Source organism: Aplysia californica, unplaced genomic scaffold, assembly GCF_000002075.1.
Source record: "Aplysia californica isolate F4 #8 unplaced genomic scaffold, AplCal3.0 scaffold00221, whole genome shotgun sequence".
NCBI lineage: Eukaryota > Metazoa > Mollusca > Gastropoda > Aplysiida > Aplysiidae > Aplysia > Aplysia californica.
The window spans coordinates 35,227-61,544 of record NW_004797491.1 but is presented as its reverse complement, the minus strand read 5'-3'; the positions used below and the strand labels follow the sequence as shown (position 1 = coordinate 61,544).

At 39.7% G+C, this 26,318-nt stretch overlaps 1 protein-coding gene across 1 annotated transcript in view; it reads left to right on the top strand.

The window, feature by feature from the left end:
- LOC101863346 (protein UBASH3A homolog) overlaps positions 1 to 9,727 on the top strand; it is a 42,545-nt gene extending 32,818 nt beyond the window's left edge. The window contains exons 9-11 of the mRNA XM_005099649.3: positions 864 to 956; positions 6,726 to 6,968; positions 8,126 to 9,727. Coding sequence (XP_005099706.1) covers positions 864 to 956; positions 6,726 to 6,968; positions 8,126 to 8,367 — 578 coding nt within the window. The 3' untranslated portion in view covers positions 8,368 to 9,727. The remainder of the gene's footprint in view (positions 1 to 863; positions 957 to 6,725; positions 6,969 to 8,125) is intronic.
- Positions 9,728 to 26,318: the final 16,591 nt, after the last annotated feature.

Below are 26,318 nucleotides of genomic sequence, written 5' to 3'. Positions count from 1 at the left end.
TCAATCACCAACGTTTGTACAAGATAGAGCAAAACTGTTGAACACAAATTCCTTTAAAAGGAACAAACACAAATGGAAGTGGACAGCACACACAGAGTAATTGAAAGGTCCTGAAAAATGGTATGGTCTATGTGCTCATGGATAATCTTGAACGTTTTTAAGAAAGCAAGACAATACTCCCCCCTCCCCCCCCCACCCCACCCTCTTTTTGATGTTCGATTTCTGGACCATTCGGATCTGGCTGAAACAAAGATGACCCCGTTGTCATAAACGTTCGTTGCCTTTGATTCACACTGAACAAAAACATCCACTACTGATTGAACGTTAAGATGAATGGTCTTTTTTACCAACTCGATGAGGCCAAATACAGTCCTGCCCTAGAAAACCCAACCAAATAACTGACATGTTTACTCTTAACTTTATAATTACTCTCAAATCTATTATGATTTGCTTTTGTTGATTACTTGAACGCCCAAGCTACCACTGGCGCTCGTCAAGTGGCGTTGATTAACGTGATTCAAATGCCTAGACACCGTTATACTGTCTCTTAGGCAGTTGAATCACACAGATTTTGTATGTCTAAACCACCTATGTCCAGGTAACTTATGTAAGAGAAAGCTTTTTTTTTTAAAGTTAATTACGGACCATCGTACTACTTCACATTGTATCATATATCTGAATTTCAGATTCATAGGTACGAGCATAAAGAAATAAAACAGTTTTTTGCTTCTCCTGAAAAATTTGTCTCTTGGCACTTAGGCGGTTGAATCACTCGGCTAGCGATATATATGTATATATATATATATATATATTATTTTCAAAACAATGAATCGAGAACTCATTCTTCCAATTTTAACTCTCAGGGGAGGCGATTCGAGATTCTGGTGAGACAGTTTCATTCGTCTACTGCTCCCCAGCCCTACGTTGTGTTGAAACTGCTACAGAGATCTTGAAGGGTGAGTAGTATTCTTTTGCTTTCTCTGATCTACTAAATATGTCAGACTTTCTGAAAAATTTCTGGGTGTGTTTTTGTTAAGTTTGGGGGGGGGGGGGGGGAAGGACTTGTTCTCATTTGTATTAGGTTGTTTGTTAACTCATTCGCTACATATTATTTTCGGCTTGTGGACAAATTTTTATCGGGAGGGCGAAATGAGATGACGACTAGTGCGCAGTTCACAGGTCTTGGGGGCCATAAATTCAAATAAATATCAACATATTATATACCAACATTTTCAGTATGGTTTGTAGAATACATCTGTATTGTTTATTTGAGTACAGTTGTGTTCAAGCGCCTAGCAGGCTGCTGAAACAGCTCTATGCATTTTTTCGCCATTTCTCAAGATTATGAATTGTGTTTTCTAGGAATTTAATATCATGTGAGGGCCCTTGATTTGCTTCATCTAGTGGTGTAAAAATAGTACATATAAAGACAAGATCTAGTCTAATATTAGCCATGGAACTTGTAATTCTTACCCTGGCCCTATTGAACTATTTTGGCCATGTTTACAGTTTTGTAGTGAACTCTAGATCATACCACCATGTTCGGGTTTTCCCTGTGTTACACCCTTGCGCACTGAATCAAACAGGGAAAACAACTAAGTACACAAAAGATCAGCTGTTAAACGTAAACAATCCAAGTCTGAGTGTACCATCAAATGTGCTTACTAGTTTGGCCCAGTTAGGAGTTAGAAACAGCTGTGTTTGTCAATCAAAGGTAGTAAAGAGTGACAAGAGGGGTACGAGAGGTGGGACAAGGAAACAGAGAAAAATTATGGTGTGTCAGGGGATTCCTCGTGACACTGTTTCTAAGAATAGAACTACGACTACTGTGAACAAGAAAAACCTAATACAGATAGACACTCGTAATGTATTTCAACATAACTGTCCCAACTTAAGAATTGGCTGTATTAACACCCAGTCGTGCTGCAACAAAACAAACATTGTAAGAGACGTAATTGAAGAAATGAACATCGACTTGTTGTGCATCACAGAAACTTGGCTTCGAACAGAAGGCGACGAATCTATCATAGCCGACCTTCTACCACCCGGCTTTGAACTTAAATCTTTTTCACGCGGATCACGTGGTGGCGGAATTGCTTTTATTCATCGGCGAGGTTTACCAGTAAAGTTCATCTGCGGTGGTCCATCGTATCGCACATTTCAATCAGCCACTGCTTTCATCAGATCAGAGCAACTTATCTTCCGTGTGACATGTATCTATCGACCGCCACCTAACAAGAAAAATAAATTTACAAGTAAAGAATTCTTCATAGAATTCCAAGATCTACTCTTTCAACTAGAGCAAGCTGCCTCCCCCTTTTACATCATAGGGGATTTCAACTTTCACTTTGATGTTCCATCTGTTCCAGACACCAAACGCCTTGTTTCAATTCTTGATGATCATAATCTACAGCAGCTAATCAAAGAGCCGACACATCGTAGTGGTCACATTGTGGACCTGCTAATTACCAACACTGCTGACCAACATGTTCTTAAACATCAGGTTTTAGATAAGGCTATCTCTGACCATTCTCTTCTGATAGCTAACATTAACATCTCCAAACCAAAACACGTAAGAAGAAGCATACTTTCAAGGAACACGAGAACAATAGACACACAGGCACTTCGGGACGACGTGAGCAAAACACTGACAAGTCTATCCTCCCTAGATGCAGACACATTTCATGACACTCTCAAAGCGGCAATCGACCAACATGCGCCAATGGTAAAAAGAAACATTTCTTCGAGACCCTTTTCTCCTTGGTTTTCACTTGAAATCAAAGAGGCCAAGAAACATCGACGTCAGGCAGAACGCAGGTGGAGGAAATCAAAACTTCAAGTTCACAGAGACATCTTTATTAACCACCGAGACAAAGTCAACTCAATCATCGAAAATAACAAGAAAAGATACTATCTACATGAATTACAAGATGTTAAATCACCCAAACAACTCGTTCAGACTACCAATGCTATTCTGGGAAAAGAAACAATATCTCCTCTCCCCTCTGCAACATCAGATGACGAACTTTGTAGTTTATTTGTGACTTTTTTCAATGACAAAATTAATACCATACGCTCTTCTCTCGACCTAGAGCCAAATGGAAATTTGGAATTTTCAGAATTTACTGGACAAATATTAGATTCTTTTAGTCCAGTTACAAGTAGTGATATTTTAAATTGTATTAATGGGTCAACCATAAAAACATGCGACCTTGACCCAATGCCTGCTCATGTATTCAAAACATGTATTGATATTGTCCTACCTCACATTACTCAGATAGTGAATATGTCACTTGCCACTGGCACAGTACCTAATACTTTCAAACAAGCTATTGTAAAACCTTTATTGAAAAAACCCGGGCTTGATAAAAATGAATTTAAAAACTATCGACCAGTTTCGAATTTGCAATTTGTCTCAAAAATTCTAGAGAAGATTGTTTTAAGTCAAGTTTTGTCTCACATGAGAAAAAATGGTCTTGAGGAAATTTACCAATCTGCCTATAAAACTCATCATAGTACCGAAACTGCGCTTTTAAAGGTAACGTCTGATTTATTGGATTCCATTGATAGCAAAAACATCTGTCTTTTAACTCTTTTGGATCTGTCCGCAGCTTTTGACACAATTGACCATGCTATTCTACTCACAAGACTTGAACGCTCATTTGGCTTATCGGGTACTGTGCTTTCATGGTTTAAGTCATATTTACTAGAAAGAGTTCAGTCAGTGCAAATTAAAAATAGCTTTTCAAAGCAGGTCAGGCTCGATTATGGAGTTCCACAGGGGTCCGTTCTTGGACCAGTGCTCTTTACACTATATACACAGCCCTTAGCAAGCATTTTACAAAATCATGGATTGAATTATCATTTTTATGCCGATGATTCCCAAATGTATGTTAATGGCACCATTCAAGATCTACCAAACATGATTTCCATCACTAAACAATGTTTTTATGAAATCAAAAAGTGGATGACAGTAAACAAATTGAAACTAAACGAAGAAAAGACAGACATCATTCTTATAAAAAATCCACGATTAAATAAAGATCTGGAAAGTGTCAACTTTGATTTATATGGGCATATGACATCTAGTAAAGAAGTTGTCAGGAATCTCGGTGTATATATTGACCACCACTTATCAATGGGCTCGTTTGTAGGATCTCTGTCCAAATCCCTTTATTTTCAGCTGAGAAGGATAGGCCTAGTTCGAAAGTACTTAAGCGAAGAGACCACAAAAACACTGGTAACATCTCTTATCCTATCTAGATTAGACTATTGTAACTCACTCCTAGCAGGTCTGAACAACAAATATTTGAATCGTTTACAAGTAATTCAAAACAATGCCGCTAGACTGATAACAAGATCTAAAAAACGAGACCATGTCACTCCATTATTAAAAGAACTGCATTGGCTCCCTGTAAAAGAACGAATAATATTTAAAATCTGCGTCATGTGTTTCAAATGTGTAAATAAAACTGCTCCTTTTTATCTGCAAGAACTTATCAGTATATATAAACCAGGGAGAAACCTAAGATCATCGAACGATAACACCCTACTTGTGACACCTGTAAAATCATACAAATCATATGGAGAGAGATCTTTCTCATATCTTGGTCCATTTATGTGGAACAGATTACCCATGAAACTAAGACAAATAAGAACACTTGATAGCTTCAAAAGACATCTTAAACATTTTCTGTTCCTACAGGCCTATCCTTCATAAGCTTTTAACGTTAGCTTTCATTATATTTGTTCTTTTCCTATGTCTGGATGAAAATAGTCTCTGTGTGTGTGTGTGTGTGTGTGTGTGTGTGTGTGTGTGTGTGTGTGTGTGTGCATTAATGTATATTGCGTGAGAAGAAAGGAAGTAGTAAGAAAGGTTTTTGAAAAATGGGTATTCCAATGTAAAGCGCATTGAGCTACTTTTTTTGGAAATGCGCTCTATAAATGTTATATATTATTATTATTATATATTATTATTTTTCAACTTTGGTTCCTGTAAGAGGCGATTATGCAACACGATTGTGATTGGCTGCGGATAAAATTTGAAAACAAAAAATTTATAATCTCAGATAAAATTTAAAAAATATGTTTGCACCTAGTCAAATTATACATCAAAATAACCATAACTGTATATAGAACAGGAAAATATTGAAAAATGAGCAGTTATTTACATACATTCCATAATATTTGTACATTTGGATCATAACCTCCGATATTGAAAAAAAAAAAAAATTTATAATTTCGAAAAAAGGATCCCAGACAGAAAAAAACACTCGTATCTTATATGGAATTATTCAGAATTGCATTTGGAATAAACCTATACATGTCTTGGGTGGTACTTTTTGAGTATATTCACCAAAAAGTAGTGATTTTGGGGAGAAAAAAAATATTTTGACTATTTAGATCTAGGCCTAGATCTAGCACTCAAAAATATTGATTTCTCAATTACAGAGCACTGGCAATTTGAGTCCAGTAGTATCAATATTATAAGAAGAGTCCTACACTTCTTTAGTGAGCAAAATAATGATACATTTTGTTGTGTAAAAGTACTAAGACTGGTGTCTGGGCTATGATTTGAGCTTCGCGATAAAACAATGTCGCATAAACTTAGAAATCGTGTTTCAAAACTGAATCAAAACTTCTGATTTTCGGTGGAAACGCTTGACCCGAAAGTCAACTTTATATTATGACCTTCATTTTAACATGGATATGTGGATTGGAATAGAAACCAAGCTAAAATTGAACGTTGGTTCTCGAGCCGCCGGGGGCGGCTTAGCGTACTGACGGCACTTTAGCCGCGCCGCCCCCCACGGCTCGGCGTAGCGAATGAGTTAAGTCTGGTTGGGTTTTTTTAGGTGTGCGTATGGAGGGGTTTGGGGAGGGGGAGAGGTTGCTTTCCTTTTTAGTTGAAGGGATTTTGTTAGTTTAGAATTAATGTGTTTTTCACTCATCATGATGATCCCTGGTTCATGTAGAAAGGGCAGATTGATTACTTTTTTTTTTTTGGGGGGGGGGGGGGTTGCTCTCACTTCTCACCTTGAGGTTTGTGGGTTTGAGTAACTTGTCTTTCCCCCCAAAAAAGGAGAATTTTGAGGTTCTGTGGGCAGGTTGCGCACAGTAAAAACATCTTACCAGTTGAAAGTTGGAGAAAAGTCTGGTTTGTCTTGCCAGCTGCATTGGGGAAAATCTTTGTCAATCAGCACCCAAAACTGAAGTATTCAATACAAATAATTAACATACTCTATAAAAATGACACATGAGTACCTGTAAGGTGAGTAATGCTGCTTTCTAGTGGGAAAATAAGCTCTTTATTGTCCAAGACAAAGACTGTCTCTAAAAGTCAGTTTGACTGGGACGAGAGGAGAGAGTTTCTGTTTACCTACTCGTAGGGTCTTACAAGAGCATGCAATACAATGATGGAGTTGAAATGGAACTTTGTTATTTGGTTTGAAGGAGGAGGAAGAGCATATGAGGGTGGGATGGGGGGGGGGTTGAGGGAGTGTTGCCTTCCTATTGTATGGAGAAAGCAAAAAATCGTGTATTCTCTGAAAAAAAGAAAAGAAAAAGAAATAGAATTAAAGCTATAGTGATATCCATGCATTTTGATTTGTCTCTCTGAAACTCGCATTAAGCAAACCGAGTGGAAGTGTTGGGATTTTTTTTAAACCTTCGTAATAATAACCTCCTGAATAACCTTCTTAATAACGGTTCACAACTGTTTACAGGTCTTGGCTCCAGCTGCAAAATTAACATCGAGCCCACTCTGTTTGAGTGGCTGGGTTGGTACAAACCGAACGCCCCGATCTTCATCTCCCCTCAAGAGTTGTCCCTGTTTGGCTACCCGGTTGACCCGGAGTACAGCCCCCACCAGCGTTTTGCCAACATCAAGGTGTATGAGAGTACAGAGGATTACTACATGAGGTCTCACAGCTTTGCCCAGTACATCTTGAGGAAACTGAAACCTGATGGTTAGTGTTTGTTTAATTTTCTTCTTTTTTTTTTCTTTTCTTTTTTTTTTTTTGTCTTTAAATTTAAAAAATCTGATCGTTAGTGCTTTCTTCACGAGTGCTTCACTGGAAAAGAAGACTTGTGTTTTATTCTCATTGAAGGCTTGTTGTAAACGTGTGCTTAAGAAATTTAGCAAAATTTCTACATACTTAAGTAAAATTTCTTTGTGTTGTGTGTCTTGGATCAAGGTTGTAAAACTAATTAGACCACCAATGTGTTCCAATCGGATAAATTGCTTTCATAGATTAATGCCATGGGTGGCTGGTGGGTGGTCTGGTGTGGTTTGCTCCCTCTTTTCTATTAAACATATGTCATCCGTATCTCTCCTTCTTTTTTTGTGTTTGTTACTCTCTTGTAACCTCTCAAATCTTCGGCTCTTCTATGACCTTATTGTGTTTTAAGTGCCATTAAAGTCTTACTGAAACTAACAGATCAATGCCGGCAACCTGTCTCGTTCAGTGACCTGCTCTTGGGTATTTATGCTCATGGCATCTGCACGGTTAAGTTCCCCTTGGAGTAGCATCCTGCTTAGTCCTGTTTCCTGAGCATCAAGATCTGTGAGGCATACAACAGCATTCACAAAGATCTTTCTGTTCCATTTTTTAAAAGAACTTCTGATAATAATCATTGAAATATGTGAGGCATCATGGTGAAATCTGGCGCTCGTCAAAATAATTAAATCGAAGAAACAAGCATTTGTCTATTACCTCGACCATTTTTATTGAATTTTTGATTTTTTAGCTCAAAACCTTTAGTGCCAATTTAAAACACATTTCTGTGTAGAATTTACTGAAAAAATGTAATTTCTCACTTTTCATGTTCTCTCAAGCAATGAATATCACCAAACTATGAAGGCCGTTTTCCTACCAACTCTACCTCGGATACCGGGAAGCCCCCACTTTTTTCAATCACAAGTATCTCTATTTTGGTTCAAGATAGATGAGTATTTTTTTCATCGAAAGCAAGACAAATGAACAAGCTTTAAGATAATACCTATCACTCCACATGCCCAGAAATTGACAAACACCTGATTCCATCGCGCCGAGACACATGTAGTGGCTCAACAAAGAAGCCAATGAAAAGAAGATCTATACTAAACTCTCTGTCTCACCTACAGGAGGAAATGTCCTGTTTGTTGGACACTCCGGGACTCCTGATGCCTGCACGAGACAGCTCCGAGGCAAACCCATCCGCAACCACGACGAGTTCCGGAACATCGTACGAGGCTGTCCCTACTGCTTCGTGGGTGCTGTGCAGGAGGATGTGGATCAGAGGAAGTGGAACCTGTGCGAGCCCCCCGTGCTTCCGCTGACACATCTGCCCAACAAGGAGTACGACTGGCGCAGTCTACTCGAGTGAAACCTGGCCATTTAATTTTGGAGACATCGGTGGGTTAGTGGTTGGGCTCTCAGGCTCTCAACCGTAAGTTCGTGGGTTAGAATCCCGTCAGGGGCCTTACCTTATGTCCTTGGGAACTTGGACACTTTACTTAATTTTCCTCACCTCTTCACCGAGGTGAGAATGGGTATCCGGCTATAGACAGCGAAAGATGTTGTCAGTTTGTTAATCTTTTAGCAAGTGCAATCCGCAGCTTGCACTGTATACTTCCCGAGAAGACAGAATGTTTCTGGGTGTTCTTACAGGGTTTACCTGGGTTAATAGTTGTAAAGTGCGTAGAGTTTGCTGTAGAACATGGATACGCTTTTACGATTGTTATCATTATTACTATTATTGTTATTATTTTTTTTATTATATGAAATGGATACTTGAGTTGTGGGTGTGGGTGTATGTTTATTTGTCTGTATCTGAGCAAAAACATGTGAACATGTGTTTTTGTAATGTGCGTGTTAAAATGTGTTTGTTTTGTGTTTAGGTTTGTGTATTTGTGAGAGTAGTTCGTATGTGTTTGAGTGTATGTATGTATGTATGTGAGAATTTGTGTGCTCGGGGCAAAAGGTATGACCTGAAATAAAACTGGGCTGAAATTGAAAATAGGGAAAGATTTGAGAGAATGAATGGTGATACATCTGGCCCAACCCCTTTACAGTATGACTGAGCTTTGTTGCAGATTATAAGAAGTTTGTTTCATTTTCAGCAAACAAAACCCATTACCTTTCTTAACCCATTGCACCCGATCTGCGGTGTATTCGTAGCTGCCAAGTGCTTAAGTCCACCGAGCTACGACAATAGTCATATCAAAATACCAGTCCACAAAATCGAGTCTGAACCACTTATCCAGGTTTCTATTGAAAATAATAGGTCACTTGTAGCTTGTAAAAAACTTTTGCTAGCTTGTTTTGATCAAGTTTTTCGCCAAGTATGAGTTAGTTTTGTTGTTTTGCCACCGCAAATCATGGCAAGAAAGCGAGCACTGAAATCTTCATGGACAAGAAGAAGAAAAATACAGCCACAAAAAGCAACAGTGCCCCGGCTATTTTTGTGTTTGTTAAAATACAGGAACCATGTTTTTAGTTTTGTTTTAGACATAAGCAGCAAAAAAAGTGAAAGTAGACGTAAATCTAGAAAACAAGGCGATCAGATTGATTTTAGTGCCTTGAAAACTTCGAAGAAAAGCTAGATCTAGACCATAGATTTACTATAAGTTGCTATGGCAAAATCAAGTACCGATGAGTCGAGGTCGGACGAAGAATATATTGTTTTCTCTGCTCTTTCCTTTATGTTTCTTTCTAATAATATTAAAAGAACATTTGAAGTAAAATTTAAGCGTAATTTCAAATTGATGCCTTCAATAGTTTGGGTACAATGTGTGTCTAAGGATAGTGTGTCGGGTTCAGACCGATTTTTTCCCCCAGCTCGCGGCAAGCCAGGTGGACCCAAGTGTACTGCCACGGCAACGCAAGGTGAATTGGGTTAAATGATTTAAGATATGAAACAATTTAAACTTTTTCCATACTGTTTGTTTGTTGTATTTTTGTCATTAATGTGAGGAGAATAGTGTTGTAAAAAAGAATCCCAAGTTTTATGGGAGGCACTAAAACTGTTTACTTATAAATTGTACGCTCACAGTTTTGTGTTGACAAATCACTACCTTAGAATTACAAAGTTCTATCTGACATTTTGGGTCGTTTTGAGCTCGTAAGACTATGAGATCAGAAACCAAATGTGAGGCAACGTGGTGGAATCAGGCTCTTGTCAAAATAATCAAAGTGAAGAAACTTGCATTTATTCGCAGGTTTGTGAATTTTTATCAAATTTGGGTTTTTTGTCTCAACACTTTTCCTGCATATTAAAAAACTAATTTATGTGGGTATTTTTCTGAAAAACGTTGATTAAAGGTACAAAATAGGTAAATTTTTTGTTACCATGGACTAAGTAAATAACTAATCTTTGGCGACCATTTTCTCACTAATTTTACCTCTGAAAACAGGTGACCCCCACCTCCATCTTTAGCAAATATCTCGACTTGCATTCAAGATAATGGATAATTTTTTGCATCCAAATAAAGACAAGTGCACAAGCTTTACGATGATACCAATAACTCGACATGCCCAAAAATTGACGAGTGCCTGATTCCACCACGCTGCCTCACAAATGTTCTGTCTGCTCCAACAAAATTGAAAGATTATTCGAGGTCGTTATCAAGATAGTCAAAGAATTGCATTTGAAAAAGCTTGACATGTTGTGAAACTCAAACTTTTTAAACTTTAAATTTCTCAAAAAATAGGCACTGAACCGTTAGAACTTTGTAATTCTAGGGTAGTGGCATGCTTGTAGAGTAGTCAATCCGAACAAAAGATTTTACAGTGAAATATTGTTTTAGAAGATACTCATTATTTATTCACATGAAATCATAAATTTGATGATGAGAATGGTTCGTTTGCGTAAAAGAAGATTTGTATTATTGGAAAATAGAAGTGCGTAAAAGAAGATTTGTATTATTGGAAAATAGAAGTGCGTAAAAGAAGATTTGTATTATTGGAAAATAGAAGTCAGTAAGTAAGTTTATTCAGTGTTTAAGGCCATTGGCCCACACCACATCATATAAAACACTCTTTTGTTAAAAACACTCATTTGTTAAATAATAAAGTTTCCATAATGAAAAGGTACAGATGGTGCACATATCACTTATCATGGGTCAAACATTGCATATTTCTATCACTGGGCCGAGTCGGGCTGGGAGGAATTTATTATTTCCTTTGATGGGCAAAATTTGGACAATAAAAAATGAACGTGAAAATCATCTTCAATTTCATGAGAAGAGGGGGGGATTTTCACCGATAAAGATTGTTATTTAGTGGAAGGCTATGAATTTTTAACATAAAAATGGAAGGGATCTTTTGGAGGTAAGTAACGAAACAGTTATTGAGGATTTAGCAGATTTTGGTTTCCTGTACATATCTCTGCAGTTTTTAGTGGTCTGTGGAGGGCATTTAACCATCTATTCAGGAAAACCATCAGTTCTGGATGACCAGTTAGCCGTTTATTCAGGAAGACCGGTTAACCGTCTATTCAGGACGAGCGGTTAACCGTCTATTCAGGAAGACCGTTGAACCATCAGTTCTGGAAGACTGTTTGGAAAGACCTAGTCTCTGTGTCAGTTTTGAGAACAGTCGAAATTGCCCACAACAGCACCCATGGTCAAGGAGAAAAGAATTGGTTGTCTTAGATGGGCGGACGTCTTGTACTGTGTTGCTATGTCATTGTTGTAGCATAATTTAAAAAGCTAGATGTATTAGACAGTATGATTATACCATTATTATATTTAAGCTTAGAAAGCTGGATGTCTTGAAGAGTGTCATTATGACAAATTACTTACTGACTTACCAACTCATACTCTCCCCGTACCGTCAGGTACATAAGGCGGAGAGCAGTCGACGCCACGCTTGCCTGTTCCGGGCCACCTTCTTCAGTCAGGTGTTATTATTATAGTATAGAAAAAAAAACTCAAGGCAGAAAGTTGAAAATGGTCATAGGTTATAGTCTTGGACAGGAGACCATTAGAGCTGGTTGGACTGTATTATGTGGCCTTGCAATTTTATGTGCGGTAGTGAAAGAGAATGAATACGTGCATTATCAGAGTTTTTGTGCTGATCTATCATGGTTTGAATCCCCAGTGAGACCTTCTTGAATTTGGGTTTCAAGTTTGGCTACTTAGGCTACTTGGTTACTTGGTTTGGGAATAGGTATCACAGCAGGCAGTACAATGCCATAGCTGCTCCTTCTTCCTCTCCAGGATCTATAATTGTATATAATTTCTATGAACCCCTTTTTACATCTTATGGTTGTTTTAGTTTTATAATATATCGTAATTCATGTTGCACAAAATCTTGCAGATCTTTTTGCAATAAAATTGTTTTGCGACAGGATGCTTAAAAGTAGGTCACTTACCATCAATATTTAGTGGTGTGCACCATGTGTTTTAAACTTTATTTCATGGTTCTAAAACCTACTGCCATATTGGTAGTGACAACTGAAAGTTCTGTATAGTGCATGCTATATTGGGAACCCTTTTTGTTTCATTAAAATTTTTATGATTGGATGGGGGTGAAAAGCGTTTCTGCTGCATTGGAAGCCTCCGAGGAGAGGTTTTCATAACTTGCCACTCATCCTTGTCGCAGTCTAACCGTAAAAGCACCAAATTTCTCATACATCATTTTTTAAGTCGCCTAAGGGCAAAGAAACGTCTGTTACTCTTACACAAGATGGCATTATTTAGAGTAATGCTAAAGCTTTGCCATGACTCAAAAATCATACTGTATGAAGAGCATTGAATATAATAAGCTCGATTTTTTTGTCTCTCCTCTAATATTTATCTGTCAGCACTTGTACGGTTAGACTACATCAGAGACGCAATTTAACCCTTGACCAGACTAATGATGTCATACTCCTCAGTTCACCTTGGTCTTATTATATTTTGCTTCCAGTTTGGTGCATGCTTACATCATTTCCCGATTGTGAGTTTTTTCTTACCCTCTGTCCTAATACTTTCTACTGTAAAAGGCATTTAGCTTTCCCAGATTGGAAATGCTCTTAAAAAATGCAGTCCATTATCATTATGACTGTTATCATTATCATTATTTCTATCTTTTTCTTCGTCTCTTTGCATTTATTTTTTTTGTTCAAAGAATGTCTTCCCCGGAAGTGCCTTTTTCAACCATGACATTTATCTACACTATACGACTCTGTACCTTTCAATATATATATATGAGCTTCAAACTTCCTGGAAATATCAGCGATTCCTTTTTATTCTTTTACTTTTTACACTGTATCAGTATCATGTTCTCTTTCATCTTGATTGTTGATATTATGTACTCAGACAAGCTGTTATTTTGGTCTGGTTTTTCTACTTATTTTTATGGCATTACAAATTTTCAGAAGGTTTTTGACAGGTGCTCGGGTAGGGTCCCCATCTCTATCTCCTTCTTTCTCTTTTATTGTGGTCCCATCCCCTTTATGACTTTAATCTGATTTTGTAGGGTTCAAAGTGCCATATCATACAAACTCCAAAATTCTCATGATTCTCCTAAGGCTGCCAAGCTGAAGAACAGAAGCTTTTGTTTTGTCTTATACTTGAGGTATGATGAACAAATTTGTGTGAAACATTTTTTCTAAAACATTGCCGATCGTGTCAATACTGAAATTTTTGGTGACGTTCGGTGTACCAAGTGTCTTACTCTTCTGTCTGAATTCTTACTGCCCATGAAAATCAAATGTCAGGCGTGTAGTGAATGATTGAACTACAGGTCTTGTTATGATAAAGTATTATTTGCTATGTGTCTCCTATTTTGAGGGCTGTAATTCCCACCACCTTCCATCTATTTGCATTCATGCATTCATTTAGATATTTATTCCTCTTTCTATCCTACCTCATTGGGTTCACATTCTGATAAGTGATATCTCATTTGTATTGATTATGCTCTTTTCCCTACATGCAAATTGTATTTTATCTAGAATCTGTCTTTTTGTGGGTTGTTGGTGGGTGCTCTGGTGTGGTTGACTCCTTCTTTCCTATCAAACATCTCTCATCCTTATCTCTCCTCCTTTTTTGTGTTTTTTACTCTCTTAAAACACCTCTAATCTTCGGCACTTACATGAAATTATTTTGTTGCAAGTGTTTTAAAACTCTAGAAACGCTAAAGACTAATTTGTATTGGTTACACACTTAGCGTGCAAGTTGTATTTTATCAAGAATCTCTTTCTTTTCATCTTTTTCCTGTGATATTGTATCCCTGTCAGCTCATGTTTGTCCCGACAAGCAGGATTAGAACAGTCCACCTTCTTAAAGATCTGAACTATGATGATAGGGGACATAAAATATTTCAAATCAATCCTTATGACACTCCATCATTGAAGCCTATGAGCTAAGAGGGCAGAAATATTCCCCTTACCGATAGGTTGAAAGGTGTCACTGGTAGGTCCGCTTCTTCCCCCCCCCCGCCCATTGTTTCCATTTATCAGACTTGTATTTTGTCAATTCTAAATGGTCATTATTGTGTCCATTATACTTTTCTTAACTTAAACTTAATGCAATAATCTCAATTATTCTCTTTACTCAAACTCAACGGAATAACTTCAACTGTTCCAGTTTACAAAAATTCACTGCCTATCTGGGTAAATAATGCTGGTGGATGGAGGGTGTCAATGGTGAGTCGGCTTTGTAACTCACTAATCATTTTGTTGGGTTTTTTTCTGTCTTGTTCTTTTCCAGCACTTACCAACCCCTACATGGACTATTTTTTTCTGTCTATACTCCTTTTGCTTTAATGAACAGACTTCAATGGTGCTGACTTCTCCAGCACTATATGTTTTTATTTTTCCTGTTACGATGTTTCCTTTTCCCACCAAAGTATTATGAGTTAACATTCAATGATTTGATGTATAACATGCTTTAAAGTGTGTCTAGTCTAGTACTTACGGTGTCGGACTCATAACGATAAGGTCAGGAGTTTCATTCTCATGTCTACTGGGTAGGACAGACTGACATGTGATTAAGCGGGTAGACATTTCTCTGTCGAACGAAGGAGACCCAAGTTCTATTCCTGAGAGGGGAGAAAATTTTTTATCCTAGTTTCTCTGTCTTTCTGCTGAAATGTTGTAACTTTCTTAGCCCGCGTTGGCCCTGATGAGCATAGTCAAAAGCTTGTTTCGGAAATGGTCTAAACTGTGTTGATGGAGGTGTACAACAACATCTATGTTTAATTTTGTGTTGGACGTTGTGTACTAGAGCAAGATACTTGACCTTGATCTGTGAGCTCACCAAGCAACAAACAGGCTCCTGGCTATGGGCAGGGATGAACTATTTTCAAAGACCTCCACCCATTCGCTACCTCAGAATTACAAAGTTCTATCTGCTCAGTACCTAGTTTGGAGAAATTTAACGTCAAAGATTTTGAGTTTCACATCATGTCAAGCTTTTTCGAAAGCAAGTCTTTGAATGTTTTGATTGTCTTGATCTCATTGTCTTAGTAGCTCGAAACGGCCGAAAATGTCAGAACTTTGTAATTCTGAGGCAGCGGCTTGTCAAGGAGAAAAGTGGCTGTCCTAGACAGGTGGATGTTGTGGACAGTGCCATTGTAATGCAGAAAACAAACCCAAAAAATCAAAAAGGAGAAAGTGGAAAGTTGTCTTTTGTACAGGTGATTGTCTTATATTCTTAGACAGGTGGCCATTAGAGTATGCATATATATAAATATAATCTATATTTGTATATCATTGCTGTCAAAACGAAAATGATGAAAAAACGTTTGGATGACATACTTTTTTTTGTGTTGGAAATGAATTACCTATTAGTTTAAACAGTGATCACATTATAGCAGCAACAAGGCCATTAGGCGGTATGTCAATATCTTTTTGTATTTTGGATGATGGGGAAATCGGTATGAGTGAGCAAAAATAAGAACATACTTCAATGTCGTGATTGAAAGCTTTCAGCTGATAAAAAAAAATGCATGATTAACTGATTAAGAACTGTCACTTCTAGTTTTAACTTAAGCATACATCATGTTGATGTTTGTTCGTTGTAGCTGTTGAAGACTAGAACATCACATACAAGTTGCGGGTGGTTGGAGGGCGCCACTTGTAGGTCCAACTTCTTTTCTTTCACTCTGTTGCTTCTATCTATATGTCTTTCTTCTCCCCTGCACTATACTATGACCGTTATTGTGCCGCTTGTAGGTCCTAATTTTTTGCTTTCCTGCTGTTTTTCTGTCTAACGTGATCTGTCTTTCTTCGCCCCTGCACTATAATATGACCGTTATTGTGTCTTAGCTCTGTGCATCTCTTTACTCAAAACGTTAACTCACATTACATAGAGTTGGGAGGTGAAGTAGAAGGCCAATACGAGTACGGAAAGCTCTACCAGAGGTCAGGCACGGGTGATCTGTCATATCGTCCCCAGATGGTAAAATGTACTACGCTCAGAAAGTAATATTTTACAGGAGAGAGAGAGAGAGAGAGAGAGAGAGAGAGAGAGAGAGAGAGAGAGAGAGAGAATGTTCATATCTTTCTTTTAACTAGTGTACTTTTTAAAAATAATATTGCATTTTTTTTCTTGATTTTTTTTCAACATTTTGAATTGGTACTAAAGCAAACAAAAATCAACATTTCGATTTTGAATTTCGGCAAAATGTTTCTTAAGCACATATGCAACCAATCCCACAGATTACGAAACTGCAATAAAAAAAAGAATTCAAAATATTGGGCTGAGTTCATTTGAGCAGCTGGCCGATCATATCGTATTTGGTGAACTGGTTCTGGATTCTTGCGTATGCTAAAATATGTACAAAGTATGTGTAAACCTTTCATACTGGGTTTTTTTTTCACAGGCTAACATTCCCTTACTACACAATGCGTTAATGGGGAATATTCCCTGAATTATGCACAGCATGCACCATTTTGATTTTTTTTTTTCAAACTTCATAATATTTATTACGATCTTCGGATGTGAGTAACAAAGCCATGAAAATATTTAAAGGCATTGCGTACAAATAAAAACAAATTTGTAAATAAATTGAGTTCATACTCTGTACAGTGTTTTGTTTTATGCTTTGTTCATTGTAAATATCAACATGTGGGATCATAATAATATATTGTGGGGAGGAAGTGAAGAGAAGTTTTCAGGGTTTTCAAGTATTACATGCAAAGCTTGAACAGTTATAATAATCTTTAAGATAATAGTGAAGCATTTGTATAGTCGTAAAAGCCGACACGGTCGATGCATCCCCCTTCTAAATTATCTCAGTTGTGTTTAGGGTGGCGTAAAACCGCCTACAATTACTACTTTTTTTTATTTCCTCCCTTTTTTTCCTTCTTCTTTACCAGCGAATGTTCACTCACGGTTGGCCTTGCGTCTTTTAGCGCTGTTGGTTTGTTGTTTTCCAACGCACTGAATGAACCTGCTTAGTTCGGTTTGCTTCTCTATAACAAATACAGAGAGATGCGTTAGGAGATAGCAGAAGGCAAGCAGAGGAAGAGACAGACAGACAGAGAGAGTGGGGAAAGGTGGGAAAAGAGAGATACGAAGAGGGGGTGAGAGGGGAATGAAGAGAGGTGACACAATTATTCAAAATAAACGCAACCGAACTAAACTCTTTTTTCCCGTTTGTCAATCTCTGAGCTGAGAACTCTGCCTTGGAAATGACCTGTCCGTTTCTAGTAGGGCTTTTATATAACAAGTGAATAAATTCAATGCCCCCATCAACAATGGAGGGGTATTTAATAAACAGGATGTCCAATTTTAACGTCCACCTCCGATTGAACGTGGAGAGCCTTGGAAATTCCTCAGACAACCCAGGTTCAAGAACACCATGTAAAGAACTCGAACCTGGGCCATCCGCACCATATGTGTATAGTCCGCTATTGATCCAGCATGATACCATTCTAAGGGATCACCCCCTTACTTTCTTCAAATTGATCTTTAATTTTATATAAATATGCAGACTTCAACAAAAGTTTAGGACCACTTTGACAGACAGTCCTAATTATTAAGAATATCCGAGAAAAAGACAGCAAGGAATGTTTCGAAATGTTTGCTCTGAAAGTGTTAATGGGTTGCCAACGCGTACTGCAAAGCCTCCCGAAGGACCAAAACCACCACGTGCAGCATGGACATCCTCGGGGGAATTTTAGCTAAATTTGCTGTTTTATTGGTGCACGTCATATACGGACGTACGGTCTCGAACTGTGCTCAATTTGGTGGCAATATAAGCTACCGTTTGCGCAAAGTCCGGTATCGCATCAACATACCACCAAGACGAAAGCTGAGAGACTGATCGTGCCAGAGCTATGACATGGCTGCAGGATGGAGTTGGAGCCCGAGAAGTTGCCAGAAGGCTTGCAGTGTCACACTCTCTCATTCACATTGTCCGCCTGAGGCAGCACCATCACGCCATTGGATCAGTCCAAAAACTCCCACGTGCAGGTCGACCCAAGAAGACCACTGCAGCAGCAGCAATAGTAGTAGTGGTTGTGGTAGTAGGAGGAGGAGAAGGAGTCAGGGCAGTAGTAGTAGTAGTAGTAGTAATAGTAGTAGGAGCAGCGGCAGCAGCAGTAGTAGTAGTAGCAGCGGCAGCAGCAGCAGCAGCAGGGGTAATTGCAGGGCTTCGCTGGGGGATTTGGTTGCTTTGTCACTGCAAGTTTTTATAAATGATGGTCGACGTAGGTAAGCGGGGACCCATTAACTCTGTTGGGAAGAATGTGGTCGCAGAATAAGTTAGGAAAAGAGGGGGGGGGGGAGATGAAGAGAGAAGACTGTAGGAAGAGATACTTAAAAATAAAAAGAGACCGAAAGACAGACACAGAGAGAGAGGGGAGGGGAGACAAAGAGAAATAGTGCGAGAGTCATCTGTGTGTGTGTGTAAGTGTGTGTGTGTGTGTGTGTGTGTGTGTGTGTGTGTGTGTGTGTGTGTGTGTGTGTGTGTGGAATGGGGGAGGGGGGATTTGTTAAACTAAACTACATTGTAAGTACAGTTCTTTTAGTATCTGGTACAGATAAAACACTTACAAAAGGACAAGGTTGCACTGAATCAGTGAGATAAGTGAATGATAAACTTTATCGTAGGTGAACAGAGATCCTTTCTATTTCTACCAGTCCGCAGTCATCTTTTCCATAGACTTATACTATAATAACCAAGACTGTGCACTCTACGTACTTCCGGTTCACCATGGAGGGCACTCTATTTGTCTCTATTTGGAACCAATTAATGAAAGGCAATTAGGAAACGGTTGCTCACGTACTCGACTATAATGTGACTGGTGTACAGCCCTTTATTTGTGCGCTACAATGTTTCTGGAGAGAGTCAAGGGTGGAGGCCATGACAGTGCCCGATCTAGGATAATGTTATAATTCAGGGGGTGTTCTCGTGGTCTAAAGGTTACAGTGTTCACCTCTCATTCAATAGGTCCCGGGTTTGAAACCTGACAGCGACGGAAAATTTTCGCCTTTCCCCTCCTTTCCTGCTTTTTGACCACGTTCTGCCGTCTGCTTTCATCTCCGCTTCCTCCCCCCCCCCCCCCCCCCCCATCTCCCCCTCTGGGTGACTGACTTTCTGCCGATTTTCTACTGGCTCCTTCTTACTGCTGTCTTTTAGCCACACCCCCATCTTAAAGTAGGTAAGGTCTAACACCTAACCTTCTAGGGTAAGGGCGAAAATTTTCGGAGGTCCCGTGTGCAAGTTGTGCGCATTAAATGTCCCTTGGTGGTCCAAAATCGATAAGAGTAAGCTTCGGCCGCCACCCGGGGAAAATTCAAAATTAATCCTTGCTAAAATTGAAAATGTGTAATGTGTTCCACGCGCTCATATGACCCTATGCAGATGCAAGCTACCTAAAACACTTACCAAAACCAAACAGTGATTCAAGTCTATGGTCGCTTTTGACTTCAGCTTCAATTTGTGATATCCAAGCCCTATCATGATACATTAACTACTGTATCACGTTAGCGGGTCGTGGGCGGGCACCCTTCAACCACCCACGCTTTAAAAAAAGATAGGACAATCAAGGACATCTGGATATTGTTATCAATATTCTGCAGCTATCAAGTCACCGCGAATATTATTATGAAATACGACAGCCGATTGCATTAGGGTGGGTCGCATCTGCTTGCAATCTTATGCATCGCAACGTGACTAGTTTTGTTTTGTTTTGTTGTTTTGATTTGGGTTTTTTTTAATCCTATGAAGGTTACGATTTGAGAGTGATTGAAAACAAGAAAATAGGAATATATTATGTAAACATGATGTTTTGAAGTTTAAAAGCGAGTTATGGAAAATAGGGTAGTTACAGGCGTGGGTGGGCAGTTGAGTAGATTAATGTGCCACTAATGTTATTAGAAGAGTTCATTTCTTTCTATCTTTCATTTGTTTCAATCTGTTTTGGTTTTTGTCGGTACTCAGCATCCGTTACTGAATCAGAGTGACCTTTTTATAACGCATATTATTATAGTTCAAGCTCAAATGCTGGACTGGGGTTTAGTTACAGTTCAGGTCGACACTGATATTTACTACTTTTCTTCCCGTCTTTAGTTTCCGTCTGCTTTTCTTCTTTTTTACCTGCACTCTCAGGGGATCGTTCACAAATGACGTCTGCTAAAATTTGGCCAAAAATGACCCCCCCCCCCCCCCCCCACCCGCACCCTCAGTTGACTAAAACCAAAATGTACGAGCGTACAGGCAGGGGCGAAGGCTGACTTGTTTGACAAGGTAATCAAAGTGAAATGGGACCAGATAGGGCCTGTAGATATCACACAAGAATCTTTCTTACTCGAGGCGGCGACTCTGAGTTGTGAATGAAAACAAATCCGGAATTCATATTGTATGTTCAACCGCCAAAATAATCGGGAAAGTATCTTATTAAATATCAGTTCGCACTAAAATTAAACTTAACTTTAGATGTGAATACATAAACATAAAGCAAAGAAGCAGAGATGTCAGTACTAGATCTATATGTTATAGATCTACCAGTGAGTCTAACTCTTTGGTAGAACATGACAATTTTTTTTTTTTTTAATTTCACATTTGGCTGTTTTTGTTAGCCTTTCGCGGCCAGGAGCTGGTGTCATAATCGAGGTCACGATCTGATTATAGGACGGTAAAAAGTCGAGGAAAAAAAACAAGCACAAGCATCAGTCAAGAGATTATTAAGAGTTAGTTCCCCTCACATTTGTGAGGTAGACTCGACCAGTGTTAGTTAGCTTACTTAATCAGGGCTGGTGATTGATTTTAACTGTGGCCCCAAAGGGGTGAACAGGGTATATGTGGCAATGAAACAGCTTTGACTGCCATGCACATGTTCCCTTCAACTCTATTCCAGCCTCACTTTATTTGTTGATTACGAACGTCTTTTGACATTTAATTTATGAGGTTTACGTTTAAGGATGAATTTGACAGCGACAATGTTTCAAAATTAGAAAGGGAAGCAGTGATTATTTGATTATATAGACGCTTCGCCCCTGCGTACAGGTACATTTAGACAGAATCTGTACCGGATGCCTTTTATATAGCACCGCTGATCTTTATTTTAAATTTGAAAATAAAATTATTGTTTAGTAAAGAACACAACAAAGAAATACCTGGACTGCCAAGTTTTTAGGCCAAAAAAGTAGTAAGCTTATGGTCCAATTTAACTGTGTTAATTTTAGGCCAAGAAAATGTGGTCTATAATATTTCTTCTTCCTTTCTTTTCTTTTCTTTTTCCCTCAACCTTTTAGAGCATAATTTTTACGTCATCTTTGTAAGGAACCCCCCCCCCCTCCCCACGTCAACACATCACTGACATGCCCCCCCCCCCCTCTTAAAGCCTGACGTTATTTGTGAACGATCCCCAAGTGTCTGCTATGTGTCGACAACGTGCTTTTCTTTACTTAAATTCAAATTTGGGGTTCACGCGGCCTTGAGTTTAAGGTGTTTGCCTCTCATTCAATAGGTCACTGGTTCGAATCTGGATAACGACGAAAAAATTTCTTCGCTAAAATTGTCTCCTTTTTCATCCTTTCCTGCTCTCTAACCCTGTTATGTTGTATGTTTTCGTCTCCATCTTCCACCCCATCCCCCTCACCTCCTTTGCCCCGTCCTCTGTGGTCCTCACTCTTTTTGCAGCCTTTCTACTGATACTCCTAGGCTCCTTCTTACTGCAGCTTTTCAGCCACACCCCTGGTCTCCTGGTAGGTAAGATCTACACCTAGCCTTCTGGGAAAAGGGCGAAAAATCTGGGAGCTCCCGTGTGCAAGCTATGCACGTTAAAGATCCCTTTGAGGTCCAAAATCGATAAGAGTAGGCTTCGGCCCCCACCTTGGCAAAACTCTAAATTTCCTACCATCTAAAAAGGTTTAATGTGTCCCACGCGCATATATGACCTTATGCAGTTGCAAGCGCCGTCAAACGTTTGCCAGAAAAAAGCTCTAATATTTTTGTCAAGGAAGGATGTCCTTTTTGTAGTAGTCTGTATTCCAAGTACTGAACCCCAGTCTACTCGCGGGTGGCTCGTGGGTGCCTTTGGTTTGTCCTACATCTTTGTTCTTTACTCTATCTCTCCATTGTTTTTTTATTGTGAAAAAGAGCAAGAGAGAGGGGGGGGGGAGAAAGACAGAGATACAGACAGACAGACAGATAATAGTGAAAGAGAGAGATAATGGTGAAAGAGAGAGCGAGAGACAGACAGACAGACAGACAGACAGACAGACAGACAGACAGACAGACAGACAGACAGACAGAGTGAAAGAGTAAGAGAGAAGGAGGACTGAGGTGGGGAGATGGGGAAAGGAAAATATGAGAAGAGAGGGGGGAACAGGGAGAGGGGGGATATATGGCAAAAGGAAAGAAGAGAGAATGGATGGCTCTTGTAAGATAGATAGTGGTGTATGATATTCTAAATAATAATAATAATAATAGATAGCATTTTTATAGCGCATATCCCCGCTCAACAGCAGGCTCTATGCGCTTTACACTATATTATTACCCCAGCAGACCATAGAACACTCCGAAACATTCTCAGCTTCCCGGGAAGCATACAGTGCAAGCAGCTGATTAAGCGCTCTAACACTAACAAACTGACAGACAAGATCTTTCGCTGTCTATAGTCAGGTACCCATTCCCACCTGGGTGAAGTGAGGAAAATTCGTGTAAAGTGCCTTTCTCAAGGACACAACGTCGGGTCCCTGACGGGATTCGAACCCACGACCTTACGGTTGCGAGTCCGAGCGCCTGACCACTAGGCCACCGACGTATCCAACATCTTTGACTTTTCGTTTTCCGTTGGTTTGGTGTCCTAATGTAGGCTGACCTCATCCACTTGGTATCAGAAGTGCTATCTTTATATCAAAGATTTCTAGTATATCGCCGGTCGTTATCATGCTGACTTGTCATGCGCTGCAACTTGTTAGCGAAAACAGTTCTCATCAAAGTTTTTCAGATAAGTTGTTTGTAGTATGGGTATGTGTGCACGTAGGAAAGTTTACTCTGAGAGGGAGAGGGAGGGAGAGAAAGAGAGAGACAGAGGGAGAGAAAGCGGAAGAAGGGAGGGTGAAGGAAGGTAGAGAGAAAAGAATGGAGAGGGGAGAAGAAGAAAGGCAGAAGAAAAGAGGCACTTTAAAATCGAGAGATAGATAGATATCCCGAGAGATAGAGAGAGGGAGGAAGAGAGAGAGAGAGAGAGAGAGAGAGAGAGAGAGAGAGAGAGAGAGTATTTTCACCTTGACGCTGTATAAAGTCATTTAGGGTAACATCTCTCTCCTATCTTGAGATTGTTTTTAGTTTTGACTATATCAGACATTATGTTGAATGTTAGTCTTTCATACACCGTGACGCTATTTAATGTTTTGTATCATTTTTGTATGTTTTTGGTTTTTTGTGGGGTCGAAGATTAAAGGCTTCACTAGATAGTAATATTCAAAGAAAAAGAGGCTGATAACATGAATATACAGTAAACCAACACACACACACACACACACACACACACACACACACACACACACACACACATAAACACATGCACACATGAGCGCATTCTCTCACGTATGCACGCACACATGCACGCACGCATACATATATACATACACACACGCATGCACGCACACACACGCATACAACAGTGTCTGTGGTCTAGCGGTTAGACGATTCGCTGCCGGACGCAGGAGGCCTGGATTCTGTTCCCGATTGGGGATAAATTAATGTTAAGCGGTTAAATCGATCTTTCCGCTGTCACATGTATGCTGTTTCCCTCTCAGCCGGAGTTGACCTGACAGATTGGGTAGGAAGCCCGCCTCCTAAATGATCTAAACTGTAATTGATTGGGGGGGGGGGGGGATTAATACATTTTAAAAAATACATGCATGCCCTCCAAGGGATCTTTAACGGGCACAACTTGCACACAGGACCTCCGAGACTTTTCGCCCTTGTTCGAGAAGTCTAGGTGTAGTTCTTGCCTACCATAAGATTAGGGGTGTGGCTGAAAGATAATAGTAAAAAGGAGCCACGGCGTAGCAGTAGAAATGCTGCAGAAAGAGTCAGGAGCCCAGAGGAGGGGCAAAGGAGGTGAGGGGGGGGGGGCAGAAAGTGGAGACGAAAGCAGCCGACAGAACATTGCTAGAAAGCAAGAAAGGGAGTGAGAGGAAACAATTTTAGAGAAGAAATTTTCCGTCGCTACCCGGATTCGAACCTGGGACCTTTGAATGAGAGGCAAACACCTTTGACCCCGAGAGCCCGCATGCATAAATATGCTTGCATACAAACACACAGAGCAGCAAACAAACAAAAGCGAAGCTGTTCGCTGACGCTGTGCGGCACCTTGGTCTTTCTGACAAACATACCACAAACACCACTCATCTTTCCGCTGTTGTCAGCTTGAAATGTCACCTCATTTTAATTGGATGGAGTTCACTGACCACAGCGCGTTTGATTTGTTTGTTAGAATGTGTTGTTGTATGCTTTATCTACAGCACGAAGGTCACCAAACTACAGCATGCGGTGTCAGTACATCTGGCCCGCTGCCATGCTATCATCATACGGAAAAAACACTTAAATTTGTTTTTTATCTTAAAAGCCTACTCATATCGATTTTAGACCACCAAGGGATCTTTAACGTTCGCATCTTGCACACAGAACCTCCAAAAATGTTCACCCTTGTCCGAAAAGGCTAGGTGTAGATCTTACCTGCCCTAAGATCAAGGGTGTGGCGGAAAGACAGCAGTAAGAAGGAGCCAAGGAGAAGCAGTAGAAAGGCTGCAGAAAGAGTCAGGTACCCAGAGGTAGGGCAAAGGGGGTGAGAGGTTGGAGGCAGAAAGTGGAGACGAAAGCAGATGACAGAATATTGTTAGAGAGCAGGAAAGGACGTGAAAGGAGAACATTTTAGAGAAGAAAATTTCCCGTCACTATCCGAATTCGAACCCGGGGCCTATTGGATGAGAGGCGAACACCTTAACCTTCAGGACACGAGAGCCCCCCCCCCCCCCCCCATTTGTAGTGCGTTTAAGACTTGGTAACCAAAATATGTAGATCTATATTATTAACTAGAATTCTATCATAATAATAAAACGTGCTTTTATAAGTTTTAAATTGTGTTATGTAAATTTTATTTTGTATAGGCTATATTGGTGGGTGGTTGATAGGTGCTCCGGTTTGGTTTGCTCCCTCTTTCCCATCAAACATCTGTCGTTCTGATCTCTCATCTTTCTTTTTATTGTTGTTGTTGTTATTCTCTCGTAACACCTCTAATTTTCGGCACGTTACCAGACTCGTAATCGCGAGATTGCGGGTTCGGGGGTTCGAGCCACAGCTCGGTCCGACGTTGTGTCCTTAGAAAAGTCATTTTACACGAGTTTCCCACCTGGCTCGGTCCTTTTGGAGATGGACGTTAAACTTGGAGGTCCCGCCTCTTAAATAACCTAACAGAGTTGATAGGGGCGTTAAACCTATACCATTTCACCATTTTTAAATGATGTCTCGCCTGAAAGTCAGTGTGGCTTCCGCTCCAAAAGGGCCACAACAGACATGATCAATTTCATGACGACAAGAAAGCCGGTCTCATAAGCAATGGAGATATGTCTAAAGCTTATTGTGTGACAAAATGGAATGGACCAGGGCTGTGTGTTGGCACCAACACTCTTCAGCATCATTTCTCCAGCGATGATGCACGAATCATTCCAGAGCTCTCTTACTTGCCGACGGGGTGGCAACGTCTTCAACTCCTGTAGGCCATAGTGAAAGGAAAATACGAGCACGGTACATGTCCCCCTGTTGATTGTGGATTACTTACTCATAAAGAACCAGCATACTTAATTGTATTGAACTCAGTACCTTAGGACTCACAATACGCAGAGCAAAGACAACAGTTCCTTTCCATCCTGCCCCTAATGATAC